The sequence below is a fragment of the Tachyglossus aculeatus genome, chromosome 3, assembly GCF_015852505.1.
Source record: "Tachyglossus aculeatus isolate mTacAcu1 chromosome 3, mTacAcu1.pri, whole genome shotgun sequence".
Classification (NCBI taxonomy): domain Eukaryota; kingdom Metazoa; phylum Chordata; class Mammalia; order Monotremata; family Tachyglossidae; genus Tachyglossus; species Tachyglossus aculeatus.
The window spans coordinates 61900203-61918019 of record NC_052068.1 but is presented as its reverse complement, the minus strand read 5'-3'; the positions used below and the strand labels follow the sequence as shown (position 1 = coordinate 61918019).

General features: G+C 42.2%; 1 protein-coding gene across 1 annotated transcript in view; it reads right to left on the bottom strand.

Annotated features, from left to right (window-relative positions):
• Positions 1–9258: 9258 nt before the first annotated feature.
• The window catches only part of LOC119925708 (nucleolar RNA helicase 2-like), a 33435-nt gene continuing 24876 nt past the window's right edge, over positions 9259–17817 (bottom strand). Inside the window, exons 13-15 of the mRNA XM_038744103.1 lie at positions 13926–14060; positions 11825–11869; positions 9259–10446 (exon numbers count right to left, since the gene is read on the bottom strand). Of these exons, the coding sequence (XP_038600031.1) occupies positions 10195–10446; positions 11825–11869; positions 13926–14060 (432 nt within the window). The 3' untranslated portion in view covers positions 9259–10194. The remainder of the gene's footprint in view (positions 10447–11824; positions 11870–13925; positions 14061–17817) is intronic.

Genomic DNA, 17817 nt, shown 5'->3' with positions numbered 1-17817 from the left:
ACTCCTCCGCCTCGCTCGCTACGGTGCCGCACCCCGCCCGCGCATGCGCCGGCCCACTCCGTCTCGCCCGTTCTGGTACCAACCCGCGCGCGCGCCAGCCCACTCCGCCTTGCTCGCTATAGTGCCACCCCCGCCCGCGCATGCGCCAGCCCACTCCGCCTCGCTCGCTATAGTGCCGCCCCCCGCCCGCGCATGCGCCAGCTCACTCCGCCTCGCTCGCTATGGTGCCACCCCCCCCACACCCGCGCATGCGCCAGCGCACTGCCTCGCTCGTTCTGGTGCCAACCCGCGCATGCGCCAGCCCACTCCGCCTCGCTCGCTATGGTGCCACCGCCCCCCCCGCCCGCGCATGCGTCGGCCCACTCCGCCTCTCATACCATGGGGCCGCACCCCACCCCCACCCCCCGCGCATGCGCCGGCCCACTCCGCCTCGCTCTCCGTGGCCCCGATCCTCTCCCGCGCATGCGCCGGCCCACTCCAGCGCGCTCGCTGTGGTGCCGGCCCCCCGACCGCGCATGCGCCGGTCCACTCCAACGACCTCGCTGTGGTGCCTCCCGCGCATGCGCCGTTCCACCCCGCCTCGCTCTCAATGGCGTTGCCCCCCCCTTCCGCGCATGCGCCGATACACTCCACCCCACCTCCCTGACGGCCGCTTATGGAACCAAGGAGGAGCCGCGCATGCGCACGCGGTGGAGGGAAGTGGGAAGGCCCCTCGGTCGCGAAGGACGAAGAGGAACGCGGCTCACCCTAGCAACCGTTGCCATGGGCCCCGGAGTCCCGCTCAACTGCCATTCATCCATTCATTATTCATTCATTCATTCATTCATAATAGTAATAATGGCATTTCTTAAGTGCTTACTATGTTCCAATTAGTATTCTAAGCGCTGGGGGTAATAATAATAGTAATAATAATGATGGTATTTGTTAAGCACTTACTATGTGCCAAGCACTGTTCTAAGCGCTGGGTTAATAATAGTAGTAATAATGATGGTATTTGTTAAGCGCTTACTATGTGCCAAGCACTCTTCTAAGCACCAGGGCAATAATAATAATGATGATGATGGTATTTGTTAAGCGCTTACTATGTGCCAAGCACTGTTCTAAGCACTGGGGTAATAGTAATAATAATAATAAAACAGCATTTGTCAAGCACGTACTATGTAGCAAACGCTGGTGTATATATAGTAATCAGGTTGTCCCACATGGGGCTCGTCTCACAGATGAGGTAACTGAGGCCCAGAGAAGTGAAGTGATTTGCCCAAGGTCACACAGCTGACAAGTGGCGGATCGGGATTAGAACCCACGACCTCTGACTCCCAAGCCTGGGCTCATCCCGCTAAGCATTCATTCATTCAATCTTATTCACTCATTCATTCAGTCACACTTTGAGCGCTTACTCTGTGCAAAGCACTGTACTAAGCACTTGGGAGAGTACAACAGAACAATATAGGGACAAAACAGTACTTTGGAAGTTGAGCTTCCCAGAGGCATCAGGATGGAATAATTGCGGTGTTTGTTAAGTATTTACTGTGGGCTAAACATAAAGCAGCAGCATGGCTCAGTGGAAAGAGCCTGGGCTTTGGAGTCAGAGGTCATGGGTTCAAATCCCAGCTCCACCAATTCAATCAATCAATCAATCGTATTTATTGAGCGCTTACTGTGTGCAGAGCACTGGACTAAGCGCTTGGGAAGTACAAGTTGGCAACATATAGAGACAGTCCCTACCCAACAGTGGGCTCACAGGCTAGAAGCGGGAGACAGAGAACAAAACCAAACATATTAACAAAATAAATAGAATAGATATGTACAAGTAAAATAAATAAACTGTGTGACTTTGGGCAAGTCACTTTACTTCTCTGGGCCTCAGTTCCCTCATCTGTAAAATGGGGATGACGACTGTAAGCCCCATGTGGGACAACCTGATCACCATGTAACCTCCCCAGCGCTTAGAACAGTGCTTTGCACATAGTAAGTGCTTAATAAATGCCATCATTATTATTACTATTCATTCTTTCATTCATTTAATCAGATGTATTGAGCACTTACTGTGTGCAGAGCACTGCGGTAAGCACTTGGGAGAATACAATATAACATTAAACAGACCCATTCCCTGCCCGCAATGCGCACTGTATTAAGTCCTAGCATGGAACAGTGCTTCGCACATAGTAAGCACTTAAAATATTGATTAATAGTATTTATTAAGTGCTTACTGTGTGCACGGCACTGTACTAAGCGCTTGGGAAAGTACAATACAACAATCAAAAGTGGCATTTCCTGCCCACAACAAGCTTACAGTCCAGAGGGTGGATGTCCGTCCGATCGGAAACCGCTCCAGTCAGAGTCACGAGATGACTGAGACAAGAAGTCCAGGCCAAATGGCTTCGGGGGCTTTTGGCCCCCCGCAATGGGCTTCTTCATGGCTTAGAGTCCCCACCACCTCACCGAAATCCAACCACGCAAAAGACTAAACCTCTAAAGGGCTGGGCCACGATGCTTCTCTACAACATGGTCCCTCTTGTCTGTTTTCACTTCCTTTTCCCTTCTCCTCTCCTCCTCTCACTTCCCTCAAAATGAAAAGTTCCCCGCTGCTTCTCTACAACATGGTCCCTCCTGTCTGTCTTTTTACTTCTTTTCCCCTTCTCCTCTCCTCCTCTCACTTCCCTCAGAATGAAAAGTTCCACGCTGCTTCTCTACAACATGGTCCCTCCGGTCTTTTTACTTCCTTTTCCCTTCTGTATATATGTATATACGTTTGTACATATTTATTACTCTATTCATTTTGTACATATCTATTCTATTTCTTTTATTTTGTTAGTATGTTTGGTTTTGTTCTCTGTCTCCCCCTTTTAGACTGTGAGCCCACTGTTGGGTAGGGACTGTCTCTATATGTTGCCACCTTGGACTTCCCAAGCGCTTAGTACAGTGCTCTGCACACAGTAAGCGCTCAATAAATACGATTGATTGATTGATTGATTCTCCTCTCCTCCTCTCACTTCCCTCAAAATGAAAAGTTCCACACCGCTTCTCTACAACATGGTCCCTCCTGTCTGTCTTTTTACTTCCTTTCCCCTTCTCCTCTCACTTCCCTCAAAATGAAAAGTTCCCCGCTGCTTCTCTACAACATGGTCCCTTCTGTCTGTCTTTTTACTTCCTTTCCCCTTCTCCTCTCCTCCTCTCACTTCCCTCAAAATGAAAAGTTCCACACCGCTTCTCTACAACATGGTCCCTCCTGTCTTTTTACTTCCTTTCCCCTTCTCCTCTCACTTCCCTCAAAATGAAAAGTTCCCCGCTGCTTCTCTACAACATGGTCCCTCCTGTCTTTCTTTTTACTTCCTTTCCCCTTCTCCTCTCCTCCTCTCACTTCCCTCAGAATGAAAAGTTCCACGCTGCTTCTCTACAACATGGTCCCTCCGGTCTTTTTACTTTCTTTTCCCTTCTGTATATATGTACATATGTTTGTACATATTTATTACTCTATTTATTCATTTTACTTGTACATATCTATTCTATTTATTTTATTTTGTTAGTCTGGTTTTGTTCTCTGTCTCCCCCTTTTAGACTGTGAGCCCACTGTTGGGTAGGGACTGTCTCTATATGTTGCCAACTTGGACTTCCCAAGCGCTTAGTACAGTGCTCTGCACACAGTAAGCGCTCAATAAATACGATTGATTGATTGATTGATTCTCCTCTCCTCCTCTCACTTCCCTCAAAATGAAAAGTTCCCCGCTGCTTCTCTACAACATGGTCCCTCCTGTCTTTTTACTTCCTTTCCCCTTCTCCTCTCCCTTCCCTCAGAATGAAAAGTTCCACGCTGCTTCTCTACAACATGGTCCCTCCGGTCTTTTTACTTCCTTTTCCCTTCTGTATATATGTACATATGTTTGTACATATTTATTACTCTATTTATTTATTCATTTTACTTGTACATATCTATTCTATTTATTTTATTTTGTTAGTCTGGTTTTGTTCTGTCTCCCCCTTTTAGACTGTGAGCCCACTGTTGGGTAGGGACCGTCTCTATATGTTGCCAACTTGGACTTCCCAAGCGCTTAGTACAGTGCTCTGCACACAGTAAGCGCTCAATAAATACAATTGATTGATTGATTCTCCTCTCCTCCTCTCACTTCCCTCAGAATGAAAAGTTCCACACCGCTTCTCTACAACATGGTCCCTCCTGTCTTTTTACTTCCTTTCCCCTTCTCCTCTCACTTCCCTCAAAATGAAAAGTTCCCCGCTGCTTCTCTACAACATGGTCCCTCCTGTCTGTCTTTTTACTTCCTTACCCCTTCTCCTCTCCTCCTCTCACTTCCCTAAGAATGAAAAGTTCCACGCTGCTTCTCTACAACATGGTCTCTCCGGTCTTTTTACTTCCTTTTCCCTTCTGTATATATGTTTGTACATATTTATTACTCTATTCATTTTACTTGTACATATCTACTCTATTTCTTTTATTTTGTTAGTATGTTTGGTTTTGTTCTCTGTCTCCCCCTTTTAGACTGTGAGCCCACTGTTGGGTAGGGACCGTCTCTATATGTTGCCAACTTGGACTTCCCAAGCGCTTAGTACAGTGCTCTGCACACAGTAAGCGCTCAATAAATACGATTGATTGATTCTCCTCTCCTCCTCTCACTTCCCTCAAAATGAAAAGTTCCACACCGCTTCTCTACAACATGGTCCCTCCTGTTTTTTTACTTCCTTTCCCCTTCTCCTCCCACTTCCCTCAAAATGAAAAGTTCCCCGCTGCTTCTCTACAACATGGTCCCTCCTGTCTTTCTTTTTACTTCCTTTCCCCTTCTCCTCTCCTCCTCTCACTTCCCTAAGAATGGAAAGTTCCACGCTGCTTCTCTACAACATGGTCCCTCCGGTCTTTTTACTTCCTTTTCCCTTCTGTATATATGTATATATGTTTGTACATATTACTCTATTTTATTTTGTTAGTATGTTTGGTTTTGTTCTTTTAGACTGAGAGCCCACTGTTGGGTAGGGACTGTCTCTATATGTTGCCAACTTGGACTTCCCAAGCACTTAGTACAGTGCTCTGCACACAGTAAGCGCTCAATAAATACGACTGATTCTCCTCTCCTCCTCTCACTTCCCTCAAAATGTAAAGTTCCCCGCTGCTTCTCTACAACATGGTCCCTCCTGTCTTTCTTTTTACTTCCTTTCCCCTTCTCCTCTCCTCCTCTCACTTCCCTCAGAATGAAAAGTTCCCCGCTGCTTCTCTACAACATGGACCCTCCGGTCTTTTTACTTCCTTTCCCCTTCTCCTCTCCTCCTCTCACTTCCCTCAAAATGAAAAGTTGTCACCCCTGCTCAGTAAATACGAATGCTTCATGTGTGGGTATCACCCCCACATAATAATATATATATATATAATATATATGTAAAACATAACAGTCTTTTAGACTGTGAGCCCACTGTTGGGTAGGGACTGTATGTGTTGCCAACTTGGACTTCCCAAGCGCTTAGTACAGTGCTCTGCACACAGTAAGCGCTCAATAAATACAATTGATGAATATATATGTAATATATAATAAAATATATAATTTTACTATTAGCAAAATAATAATAATGATGGCATTTGTTAAGCGCTTACTATGTGCAAAGCACTGTTCGAAGCGCTGGGGGGGATACAAGGTGATCAGGTTGTCCCACGGGGGGCTCGGTCTTCATCCCCATTTTACAGATGGGGGAACTAATCCCGGCTTCGCCACTTGCCGGCTGCGTGACCTTGGGCAAGTCACTTCACTTAATAATAATGATGGCATTTATTAAGTGCTTACTATGTGCAAAGCATTCATTCATTCAATCGTATTTACTGAGCGCTTACTGTGTGCAGAGCACTGTTCTAAGCGCTGGGGAGGTTACAAGGCGATCAGGTTGTCCCACGTGGGGCTCCCAGTCTTCATCCCCATTTTACAGATGAGGGAACTGAGGCAAAGAGAAGCGAAGTGACTTGCCCAAAATCACCCAGCTGACAAGTGGCAGGGCCGGGATTTGAACCCACGACCTCTGACTCTCAAGCCCGGGCTCTTTCCACTGGGCCACGCTGCTTCTCTGTGCCTCGGTTACTTCATCTGTCAAACGGGGATCGAGACTGTGAGCCCCACGTGGGACGGGGGCCGTGTCCAAGACGATTTGCTTATATCAATCAACTGTATTTATTGAGCGCTTACTGTGTGCAGAGCACTGTACTAAGCACTTGGGAAGTCCAAGTTGGCAACATATAGAGACGGTCCCTACCCAACAGTGGGCTCACAGTCTTATATCTCCCCCTCGTCCCCCTCTCCATCCCCCCCGTCTTACCTCCTTCCCATCCCCACAGCACCTGTATATATGTGTATATGTTTGTACAGATTTATTACTCTATTTATTTATTTATTTATTTTACTTGTAAATATCTATTCTATTTATTTTATTTTGTTAATATGTTTGGTTTTGTTCTCCGTCTCCCCCTTCTAGACTGTGAGCCCACTGTTGGGTAGGGACCGTCTCTATATGTTGCCAACTTGGACTTCCCAAGTGCTTAGTACAGTGCTCTGCACACAGTAAGCGCCCACTAAATACGATTGATTGATTGATTGATTGATATCAACTCTGGCACCTAGTAAGCGCTCAACAAGTACTATCATTATTATTATTACTACTACTAATAATGATGTCATTTGTTAAGCGCTTACTATGTGCAAAGCACTGTTCTAAGCGCTGGGGGGATACAAGGTGATCAGGTTGTCCCAATACCGTCGGTATTATTAACAGGACCACAACTGGCAGAGCAGGATGTGAGTAAAAACAGAATAAACCACTATCGCTATAATCAATCAATCAATCAATCAATCCATATAATCCATTACTCTGCCTCGATTCTCCGTCCCCAAATCTCAGGATTTTCAATGGAAAATCATTTCCATCCTCCTCATCATTTTCAACGCAGGCGGCACAGCTGAGTGGCAAGAGCACGGTCCCGGGAATCGGAGGACCTGAGTTCTAATCCCACCTCCACCCCCTGTCTGCGGTGGGAGCTTGGGCAAGTCACTTCCCTTCTCTGAAGCTCAGTTACCTCATCTGTAAAATGGGGATGAGGACCGTGGGCCCCGCGAGGGAAAGTCCACCCCGGCGATTTTTCAGTAAAGCGTCCGGCACAGAGTAAAAAGCATTTAACAAATTCAATAAAAAGGGTCAATCGGTACTGATTTTTTAAAAAGGAGCCATAAAATGCAATATATTTAATATAATACACTTAATTTGGCTCGTATCCACCCCGGCGCTTACTCAGTAAAGCGTCCGGCACAGAGTAAAGCATTTAACAAATTCAATAAAAAGGGTCAATCGGTATTGATTTTTAAGAAAGGAGCCATAAAATGCAATATACTTAATATAATACACTTAATTTGGCTCGTATCCACCCCGGCACTTACTCAGTAAAGCGTCCAGCACAGAGTAAGCATTTAACAAATTCAATAAAAAGGGTCAATCAGTACTGATTTTTAAAAAAGGAGCCATAAAATGCAATATATTTAATATAATACACTTAATTTGGCTCGTATCCACCCCGGCACTTACTCAGTAAAGCATCTAGCACAGAGTAAGCATTTAACAAATTCAATAAAAAGGGTCAATCGGTACTGATTTTTAAAAAAGGAGCCATAAAATGCAATATACTTAATATAATACACTTAATTTGGCTCGTATCCACCCCGGCGCTTACTCAGTAAAGCGTCTGGCACAGAGTAAAAAGCATTTAACAAATTCAATAAAAAGGGTCAATCGGTACTGATTTTTAAAAAAGGAGCCATAAAATGCAATATACTTAATATAATACACTTAATTTGGCTCGTATCCACCCCGGCGCTTACTCAGTAAAGCATCCGGCACAGAGTAAAGCATTTAACAAATTCAATAAAAAGGGTCAATCGGTATTGATTTTTAAAAAGGGAGCCGTAAAATGCAATATACTTAATATAATACACTTAATTTGGCTCGTATCCACCCCGGCGCTTACTCAGTAAAGCGTCTGGCACAGAGTAAGCATTTAACAAATTCAATAAGAAGGGTCAATCGGTACTGAGTTTTAAAAAAGGAGCCATAAAATGCAATATACTTAATATAGTACACTTAATTTCGCTTGTATCCACCCCGGTGTTTACTCAGTAAAGCGTCCGGCACAGAGTAAGCATTTAACAAATTCTATAAAAAGGGTCAATCGGTACTGAATTTTTAAAAAGGAGCCATAAAATGCAATATACTTAGTATAATACACTTAATTTGGCTCGTATCCACCCCGGCGTTTACTCAGTAAAGCATCCAGCACAGAGTAAGAATTTAAGAAATTCAATAAAAAGGGTCAATCGGTACTGATTTTTAAAAAAGGAGCCATAAAATGCAATGTACTTAATATAATACACTTAATTTGGCTTGTTTCCACCCCGGCGCTTACTCAGTAAAGCATCCAGCACAGAGTAAGCATTTAACAAATTCAATAAAAAGGGTCAATCGGTACTGATTTTTAAAAAAGGAGCCATAAAATGCAATATACTTAGTATAATATACCTAATTTGGCTCGTATCCACCCCGGCGCTTACTCAGTAAAGCATCCGGCACAGAGTAAAGCATTTAACAAATTCAATAAAAAGGGTCAATCGGTATTGATTTTTAAGAAAGGAGCCATAAAATGCAATATACTTAATATAATACACTTAATTTGGCTCGTATCTACCCCGGCGCTTACACGGTAAAGCGTCCAGCACAGAGTAAGCTTTTAACAAATTCAATTAAAAGGGTCAATCGGTACTGATTTTTAAAAAAGGAGCCATAAAATGCAATACACTTAATATAATACACTTAATTTGGCTTGTATCCACCCCGGCGCTTACTCAGTAAAGCGTCCAGCACAGAGTAAGCATTTAACAAATTCAATAAAAAGGGTCAATCGGTACTGATTTTTAAAAAAGGAGCCATAAAATGCAATATACTTACTATAATACACTTAATTTGGCTCGTATCCACCCCTGCGTTTACTCAGTAAAGCGTCCAGCACAGAGTAAGCATTTAACGAATTCAATAAAAAGGGTCAATCGGTACTGTGTTTTTAAAAAGGAGCCATAAAAATGCAATATACTTAGTATAATACACTTAATTTGGCTTGTACCCACCCAGGCGCTTACTCAGTAAAGCGTACAGCACAGAGTAAGCATTTAATAAATTCAATAAAAAGGGTCAATCGGTACTGATTTTTGAAAAAGGAGCCATAAAATGCAATATACTTAATACACTTAATATAATACACTTAATTCGAAACTCTTTCGACCAAAAAGAAAAATTTTACGTAAATCCTAGAGCACCAGATTTTACGGAGTCATCGGATCTCGGATCGGCTGAGTTGCAGTCTTCTAGCCTGTGAGCCCACTGTTGGGTAGGGACCGTCTCTAGATGTTGCCCACTTGGACTTCCCAAGCGCTCAGTACAGTGCTCTGCACACAGTAAGCGCTCAATAAATGCGATTGATTGATTGCAGAACGATTTTCTGGGTTGAATTCTTTTCCTCTGGAAATTGGAGGACACTGAGGAGGAAGGTGTGGGATTAGGGCCACTTTATGTTGCCGACTTGTACTTTCCAAGCGCTCAGTCCAGTGCTCTGCACACAGTAAGCGCTCAATAAATACGACTGATTGAACAGACAGGTGAAGAAGCTGGGGATCTTCAGGTTTGTCTTTTGACTCCACAAGTCTCTGACTATAACAAATGCTAGGCTTACATGTGCTCTTTAGGAAGAATACAACATTTAATAAAAAGCCCCCTCACGTTTTGGGACGCAGTCCTACGTAAATCGCAGAGGACCTAAAGTCACGGGTAGAAAAAAGCGTGTTTGAAAAGTGAAAATACACAGACCATTCTCTTAGAATTAAACTCACGTGTATGTACATTTGGATGCTTTTGGCAGACAAAATAACTCCGTCTGGAAGTGGTATTTAGTTACAGGGATCATTTCACCCTCTTGTAACTGCAGTTGGTTTCCCGTCAGCAAGGCGTTTTGCTGACGGCCGCCCGGAGATGCAGTGGCTCGCAAGGCGAAAATGAAAGCGGGAGAAATAAGAGCGGAAGAAATGGCAGATTTTTTTAAAAATATATATATATAAAAGCCAGTTTTGAAACGGTTCGGTCTCTCCAAATTGACTCATTCTCCCCAAAATCCAATTACTGATCGAACGCTCTACTGAAACTCCGCTTCTGGCCTCTGTTTGGGAACCTGTCGTTTCTGTTGAAGCCGCCACCTCCGGATCTCTCACGATTTCTGAAGTTATTCGAGAAACTTCCCCGGCCTCGGCCTCCGCCTCGGCCTCCGCCTCGGCCTCGGCCTCCTCTGCCTCCGTCACGATAGGGTTCTTCCAATTCCGGCAGTTCCGTTGCCACCGACAGCTGCCAGCGCCTTGTGTCTTGCCATTGTTCCTGGGGAACAGGAGTTTCATCCAGAATTAGAAAGAATCTGGGAAAGGACAAACCCAAACCACTGATAAACTCCTTTAATTCCGGGATATGTGGAAATAAAAGCATTCTCTAGTCAATTCCAACAAATTTGGGTTAGACAATATTATACTATAATTAAATTAATATAATATTATGCTAATATCATTATATATCATGGCATTATATTATTAATATAATGTTAATAGCATTATAATTATATAATATTGTGCCTGATTACAATATAGTATAAGATATATATTATACTATCATTGTATTATTGTAATATTATATTAATATTGTAATGTTAAATGTAAATATAATGTGTGATAATGTAATGATGCAATGATGCAATATTGCATGTGTGTAATATAATTATAATAATAATTATGAAATAGCATGCTATATTACACATATTATATATATTATACAATGTGTGTTATATATGTAATGATATAGCATGCTAATATAGTATATATTACATTGTTAGTATATATTATATATTAACATATCATAACACATTAGTAATATTATATATTGATGTACTTAATTATATGTAATATGTGTTATGCATTAATATATTAATAATATGATTATTGTTGTTACAATACAATATTATAGTGTAATATTGTATTATTATACAATAATAATAATGATGGTATTTGTTAAGCGCTTACTGTGTGTCAAGCACTGTTCTAAGCTCTGGGGTGGATACATGGTCATCAGGTTGTCCCACGTGGGGCTCACGGTCTTCATCCCCATTTTCCAGATGAGGGAACTGAGGCATAGGGAAATGAAGGGACTTGCCCAAAGTCACCCAGCGGACAAGTGGCAGGGCCGGGATTAGAACCCACGACCTCTGACTCCCAAGCCCGGGCTCTTTCCACTAAGCCACGCTGCTTCTCACTTGGGGGGTGCTGGGGTAAATACACGCAGATCAATCAATCAATCAATCATATTTATTGAGCGCTTACTGTGTGCAGAGCACTGTACTAAGCGCTTGAGTAGCACAAGTTGGCAACATAGAGACAGTCCCTATCAATCGTATTTATTGAGCGCTTACTGTGTGCAGAGCACTGTACTAAGCGCTTGGGAAGTACAAGTTGGCAACACCCAACAGAGTCGAGAAATCAAAGGTCATAAGAAAGTGGCGGGGAGGGGGCGGAATAAGGAAAGTGAAATGGAATTTCAATAAAATAACAAAGAAAAGTCGTGCCTTTTTTCCCCCCATTTGGCTCGATACATTTATTCTATATTCAATCAAGCAATGGTATTGATTAAGCACTGGTTATGTGCAGAGCACTGATAGGTACCCAAAGGCCTAAGCGAACTGGTTTTAATTTAAAATCCAAGATGACAATACCTTAATGAACTGCACGGCCGCTTGAGGAACATCGAAACAAACACCCTAGAAACCAAAGGAAGTCCTCTAGATCAGTTTTCCACGGACAAATCGGCAGAACGCGTTCCCGTCGGGGCCTGAAGGATCATGGTGTCTCTTGAAGCCCCTTCCTGTCAACCTTTTAGGTAGTTTCGCGTAAACCGCGCGATCGGTAAATTGTGTGGACCGAAAGCACCTCGCATCCACGCTACTCTAAGGGAAAAAGGATGGCACGACTCCCAACGAAAGAACGCGAAGCGATTCCATTCGAAGCTTGCAATTTGGGGCCTCAAGTGTAGATGCCAGAAATGAATGGAATAGTAAGCGCTTAACAAATGCCATTATTATTATTATTATTATTATTTAGAAAAATTGGGGGCCTCAAGTATAGATGCCAGAAATGAATGCAATAGTAAGCGCTTAACAAATGCCATTATTATTATTATTATTATTATTATTATTATTTAGAATAATTTGGGGCCTCAAGTATAGATGCCAGAAATGAATGCAATAGTAAGCGCTTAACAAATGCCATTATTATTATTATTATTATTATTTAGAATAATTTGGGGCCTCAAGTATAGATGCCAGAAATGAATGGAATAGTAAGCGCTTAACAAATGCCATTATTATTATTATTATTTAGAAAAATGGGGCATTTGCAACTTGGGGCCTCAAGTATAGATGCCAGAAATGAATGGAAGAGTAAGCGCTACACCTTACTGATGGAAATCGGACTGGGTCACTCGACTGAAATCTGACCGCGTGAAGGTCGGTTGAAAATTTGGGATTAGAAAGTACAGAAATCCGTTAATTCGTCCAACGAGCAACGATTCACACGCTATCGCTACGGCCTTTAATACCGGAAGCCGAAAATCTGAGCAATTTAAGTTACTGCTATATTATCTGTTAAGCGCTAGCTAAGTGTCAAGCGTTCATTCATTCAATCGGATTTATTGAGCGCTTACTGTGTGCAGAGCACTGTACTAAGCGCTTGAGAAGGACAAGTTGGCAACATAGAGAGACGGTCCCTACCCAACAGCGGGCTCACAGTCTAGAAGGGGGAGACAGACAACAAAACAAAGCATTGTTCTAAGTGCTAGGACAATAATCAATCAATCAATCGCATTTATTGAGCGCTTACTGTGTGCAGAGCACTGTACTGAGCGCTTGGGAAGTACTAATTGGCAACAAGATATTCACAATAACGACGGTATTTGTTGAGCGCTTACTATGTGCCAGTCACTGTTCTAAGAGCCAGGGTAATTAATTAATTAATTAATGGTGGCATCCCAGCTCTGCCACGTCTGCTGTGTGACATTGGGCAAGTCACTTAACTTCTCTGAGCCTCAGTTCCCTCATCTGTAAAATGGGGATTATGACTGTGAGCCCCACGTGTGGGACAACCTGATCACCTTATATCCCCCCAGCACTTAGAGCTGTGCTTTGCACATAGTAAGCGCTTAACAAATGCCATCATTATTATTATTTATTAAGCGCTTACTATGTGCAAAGCACCGTTCTAAGCACTGGGGAGGTTACAAGGTGCTCAGGTTGTCCCACGGGGGGCTCGCAGTCTTCACCCCCATTTTACAGGTGAGGGAACTGAGGCCCAGAGAAGTGAAGTGACTTGCCCCAAGTCACACAGCTGGCAAGCGGTGGAGCTGGCATTTGAACCCAAGACCTCTGACTCCAAAGCCCGGGCTCTTTCCACTGCGCCACGCTGCTTCTCTGCAAGAGAGTTGGGTTGGACCGAAATGGAAACCGGCTCATCAGGTTGGAAGGTCCCTGCCCCACACCGTGTCCCCCGTTAAAGCGGGAGGGAGAACAGACTCTCAATCCCCATTTTCCAGTTGAGGAAACTGAGCCACGAAGGAAGGAAGGGCCTTCAATTCAATATTGAATCGAATACGTCCAGGGGCATACGCAGCGGACGAGTGCCAGGGCTGGGATTAGAACTCGGGTCCCCCGACGTCCCGGGCTCTTTCCATGCTGCTTCCCGCTTATTTTCCAGTCCGTGCATGCTTTTCACTACAACCAGGACGCCGCCGGGTCAGATACATTAAAGGACCGCCAATCTTACCATCCTCCCCTTGAGTAAGCAAATGTGGTTCACTTTGTCATCGATGTCTTCGCCGAGCTGCTCTTTCAGGCTTCGCCAGGCGTAGCTGATGGTGTGCAACTCCATTGAGCACTGCAAGGTCATGGTCACGTAACCCTGGTGAAAGAAACGGGGCCGGGTAAAACCCGAGTCACTCCAAGAGTTACCACCCTAGCCCGGTCCTAGAGGAAGTAGGAGGGGTAAGGCGTTAAAAAAAAAAAAATTAAAAGGAAATGTCTTTCTGCAGTTATTGCTAAAACCCCTTTAAAGCTAAATTCCATTCATTTCTGGCCTCTGTACTTGAGGCCCCCAATTGTAAAAGCCCCATTTTTCTAAATAATAATAATAATGATGATGGCCTTTGTTAAGCGCTTGCTATTCCATTCATTTCTGGCATCTATACTTGAGGCCCCGAATTGCAAAAGCCCCATTTTTCTAAATAATAATAATGATGATGGCATGTTAAGTGCTTACTATTCCATTCATTTCTGGCATCTACACTTGAGGCCCCGAATTGCAAATGCCCCATTTTTCTAAATAATAATAATAATAATAATAATAATGGCATTTGTTAAGCGCTTACTATTCCATTCATTTCTGGCGTCTATACTTGAGGCCCCCCATTTTTCTAAATAATAACAATAATGATGGCATTTGTTAAGCGCTTACTATTCCATTCATTTCTGGCACCTATACTTGAGGCCCCGAATTGCAAAAGCCCCATTTTTCTAAATAATAATAATAATAATGGCATTTGTTAAGCGCTTACTATTCCATTCATTTCTGGCCTCTATACTTGAGACCCCAAACTGTAAAAGCCCCATTTTTCGAAATAATAATAATAATAATAATGATGGCATTTGTTAAGCGCTTACTATTCCATTCATTTCTGGCATCTATACTTGAGGCCCCCAATTTTCCTAAATAATAATAATAATGATGGCATTTGTTAAGCGCTTACTATTCCATTCATTTCTGGCATCTATACTTGAGAATGGCAAAAGCCCCATTTTTCTAAATAATAATAATAATGATGGCATTTGTTAAGCGCTTACTATTCCATTCATTTCTGGCATCTGTACTTGAGGCCCCGAACTGCAAAAGCCCCATTTTTCGAAATAATAATAATGATGGCATCTGTTAAACACTTACTATTCCATTCATTTCTGGCATTTATAGTTGAGGCCCCGAACTGCAAAAGCCCCATTTTTCTAAATAATAATAATGATGGCATTTGTTAAGCGCTTACTACGTGCCAAGCACTGTTCTAAACGCCGGGGGGGATACAAGGTAATTAGATTGTCCCACATGGGGCTCACAGTCTTTTCCCCCATGGTACAGATGAGGGAACTTAGGCCCAGAGCAGTTGACTAGAACAGTGCTTTGCACATAATAAGCGCTTAATAAATGCCATCATTATTATTATTATTATTATTATTACCCAAAGCCACACAGCTGACAACTGGCGGAGCCGGGATTAGAACCCATGACCTATGATTCCCAAGCCCGGGCTCTTTCCATTGAGCCACGCTGCTTCTCTAAACCCCCCACTCAGTCACTCAATCATAGTTATTGAATGCTCCGTGTGCACAGAGCACTGTACTAAGCACCTGGGAGAGTAACAATAATTATTATTATAGTAATAATAATAAATTGTAGTATTTATTAAGCACTTACTATGTGGTAGGCACTCTACTAAGCGCTGGGGCGGGCACAAGAAAATCAGGTTGGACAGTCCCTGTCCCGCAAGGGACTCACACTCTTAATTCCCATTTTACAGATGAGGTAACTGAGGCCCAGAGAAGTGAACTGACTTGCCCAAAGTCACACAGCAGACAAGTGGCGGAGCCGGGATTAGAACCCATGACCTTCTGATTCCCAGGCCCAAGCTATTTCCATGAATCCAAGACTTGCCCAGAATTCAGTATAACAAGAATAATAATAATAAATAATAACAGTGGTACTAGTTAAGCCCTTACTACGTGCCAAGCACTGTTCTAAGCCCAAGACTTGCCCAAAATGCAGTATAATAATAATAATAACAATAATAATAATGGTATTTAAGTGCTTATTATGTGCCAAGCACTGTTCTAAGCACCAAGACTTGCCCAAAATGCAGTATAATAATAATAACAATAATAATAATGGTATTTGTTAAGCGCTTATTGTGCCAAGCACTGTTCTAAGCACCAAGACTTGCCCAAAATGCAGTATTAAAATAATAATAATAATAATAATAATAATAATAATGGTATTGTTAATCGCTTCCTATGTACCAAGCACTATTCTAAGCCCACAACTTGCCCAAAATGCAGTATAACAATAATAATAATGGTATTTGTTAAGCGCTTATTGTGCCAACCACTGTTCTAAGCACCAAGACTTGCCCAAAATGCAGTATTAAAATAATAATAATAATAACAATAATAATAATGGTATTTGTTAATCACGTACTATGTACCAAGCACCATTCTAAGCACCAAGACTTGCCCAAAATGCAGTATAAAAATAATAACAATAATAATAATGGTATTTGTTAAGCGCTATGTGCCAAGCACTGTTCTAAGCACCAAGACTAGCCCAAAATGCAGTATTAAAATAATAATAACAATGATAATGGCCTTTGTTAAGCGCTTACTATATGCCAAGCACTGTTCTAAGCACCAAGACTTGCCCAAAATGCAATATTTAAATAATAACAATAATAATAATAATGGTATTTGTTAAGCTCTTACTATGTGCCAAGTACTGTTCTGAGCACCAAGACTTGCCCCAAATTCAGTATTAAAATAATAATAACAATAATAATAATGTTAAAAGCTTATTATGTGCCAAGCACTGTTCTAAGCACCAAGACTTGCCCAAAATGCAGTATAATAGTAATAACGATAATAATAATGGTATTTGTTAAGCGCTTATTGTGCCAAGCACTGTTCTAAGCACCAAGACTTGCCCAAAATGAAGTATTAAAATAATAATAACAATAATAATGATAATGGTATTTGTTAATCGCTTACTATGTACCAAGCACTGTTCTAAGCCCAAGACTTGCCCCAAATGCAGTATTAAAATAATAATAATAATAATAATGGTATTTGTTAAGTGCTTACTGTGCCAAGCACTGTTCTAAGCACCAAGACTTGCCCCAAATGCAGTATTAAAATAATAATAATAATAATGGTATTTGTTAAGTGGTTACTGTGCCAAGCACTGTTCTAAGCACCAAGACTTGCCCAAAATGCAGTATTAAAATAATAATAATAATAACAATAATAATAATAATGGTATTTGTTAATCGCTTACTATGTACCAAGCACTATTCCAAGCACAAAGACTTGGCCAAAATGCAGCATAAAAACAATAATGTTAATAATGGTATTTGTTAAGCACTTACTATGTGCCAAGCACTGTTCTAAGTACCAAGACTTGCCCAAAATGCAGTATAAAAATAATAATAATAATAATGGTATTTGTTAAGCACTTATTATGTGCCAAGCACTGTTCTAAGCACCAAGACTTGCCCAAAATGCAGTATAAAAATAATAATAATAATGGTATTTGTTAAGCACTTACTATGTGCCAAGCACTGTTCTAAGCACCAAAACTCGCCCAAAATGCAGTATAAAAATTATAATTATAATAATAAGAATAATAATGGTATTTGTTAAGCACTTACTATGGGCCAAGCACTGTTCTAAGCGCTGAGGTAGATACAAGTTAATCAGGCTGTCCCCCGTGGGGCTCACAGTCCTATTTTCCAGATGAGGAAACTGAGGCACAGAGAAGCAGAGTGATTTGCCCAAGGTCACACAGCAGACAAGTGGCAGAGCCGGGATGAGAACCCACGTCCTCTGACTCCCGGGCTCTAGCCACT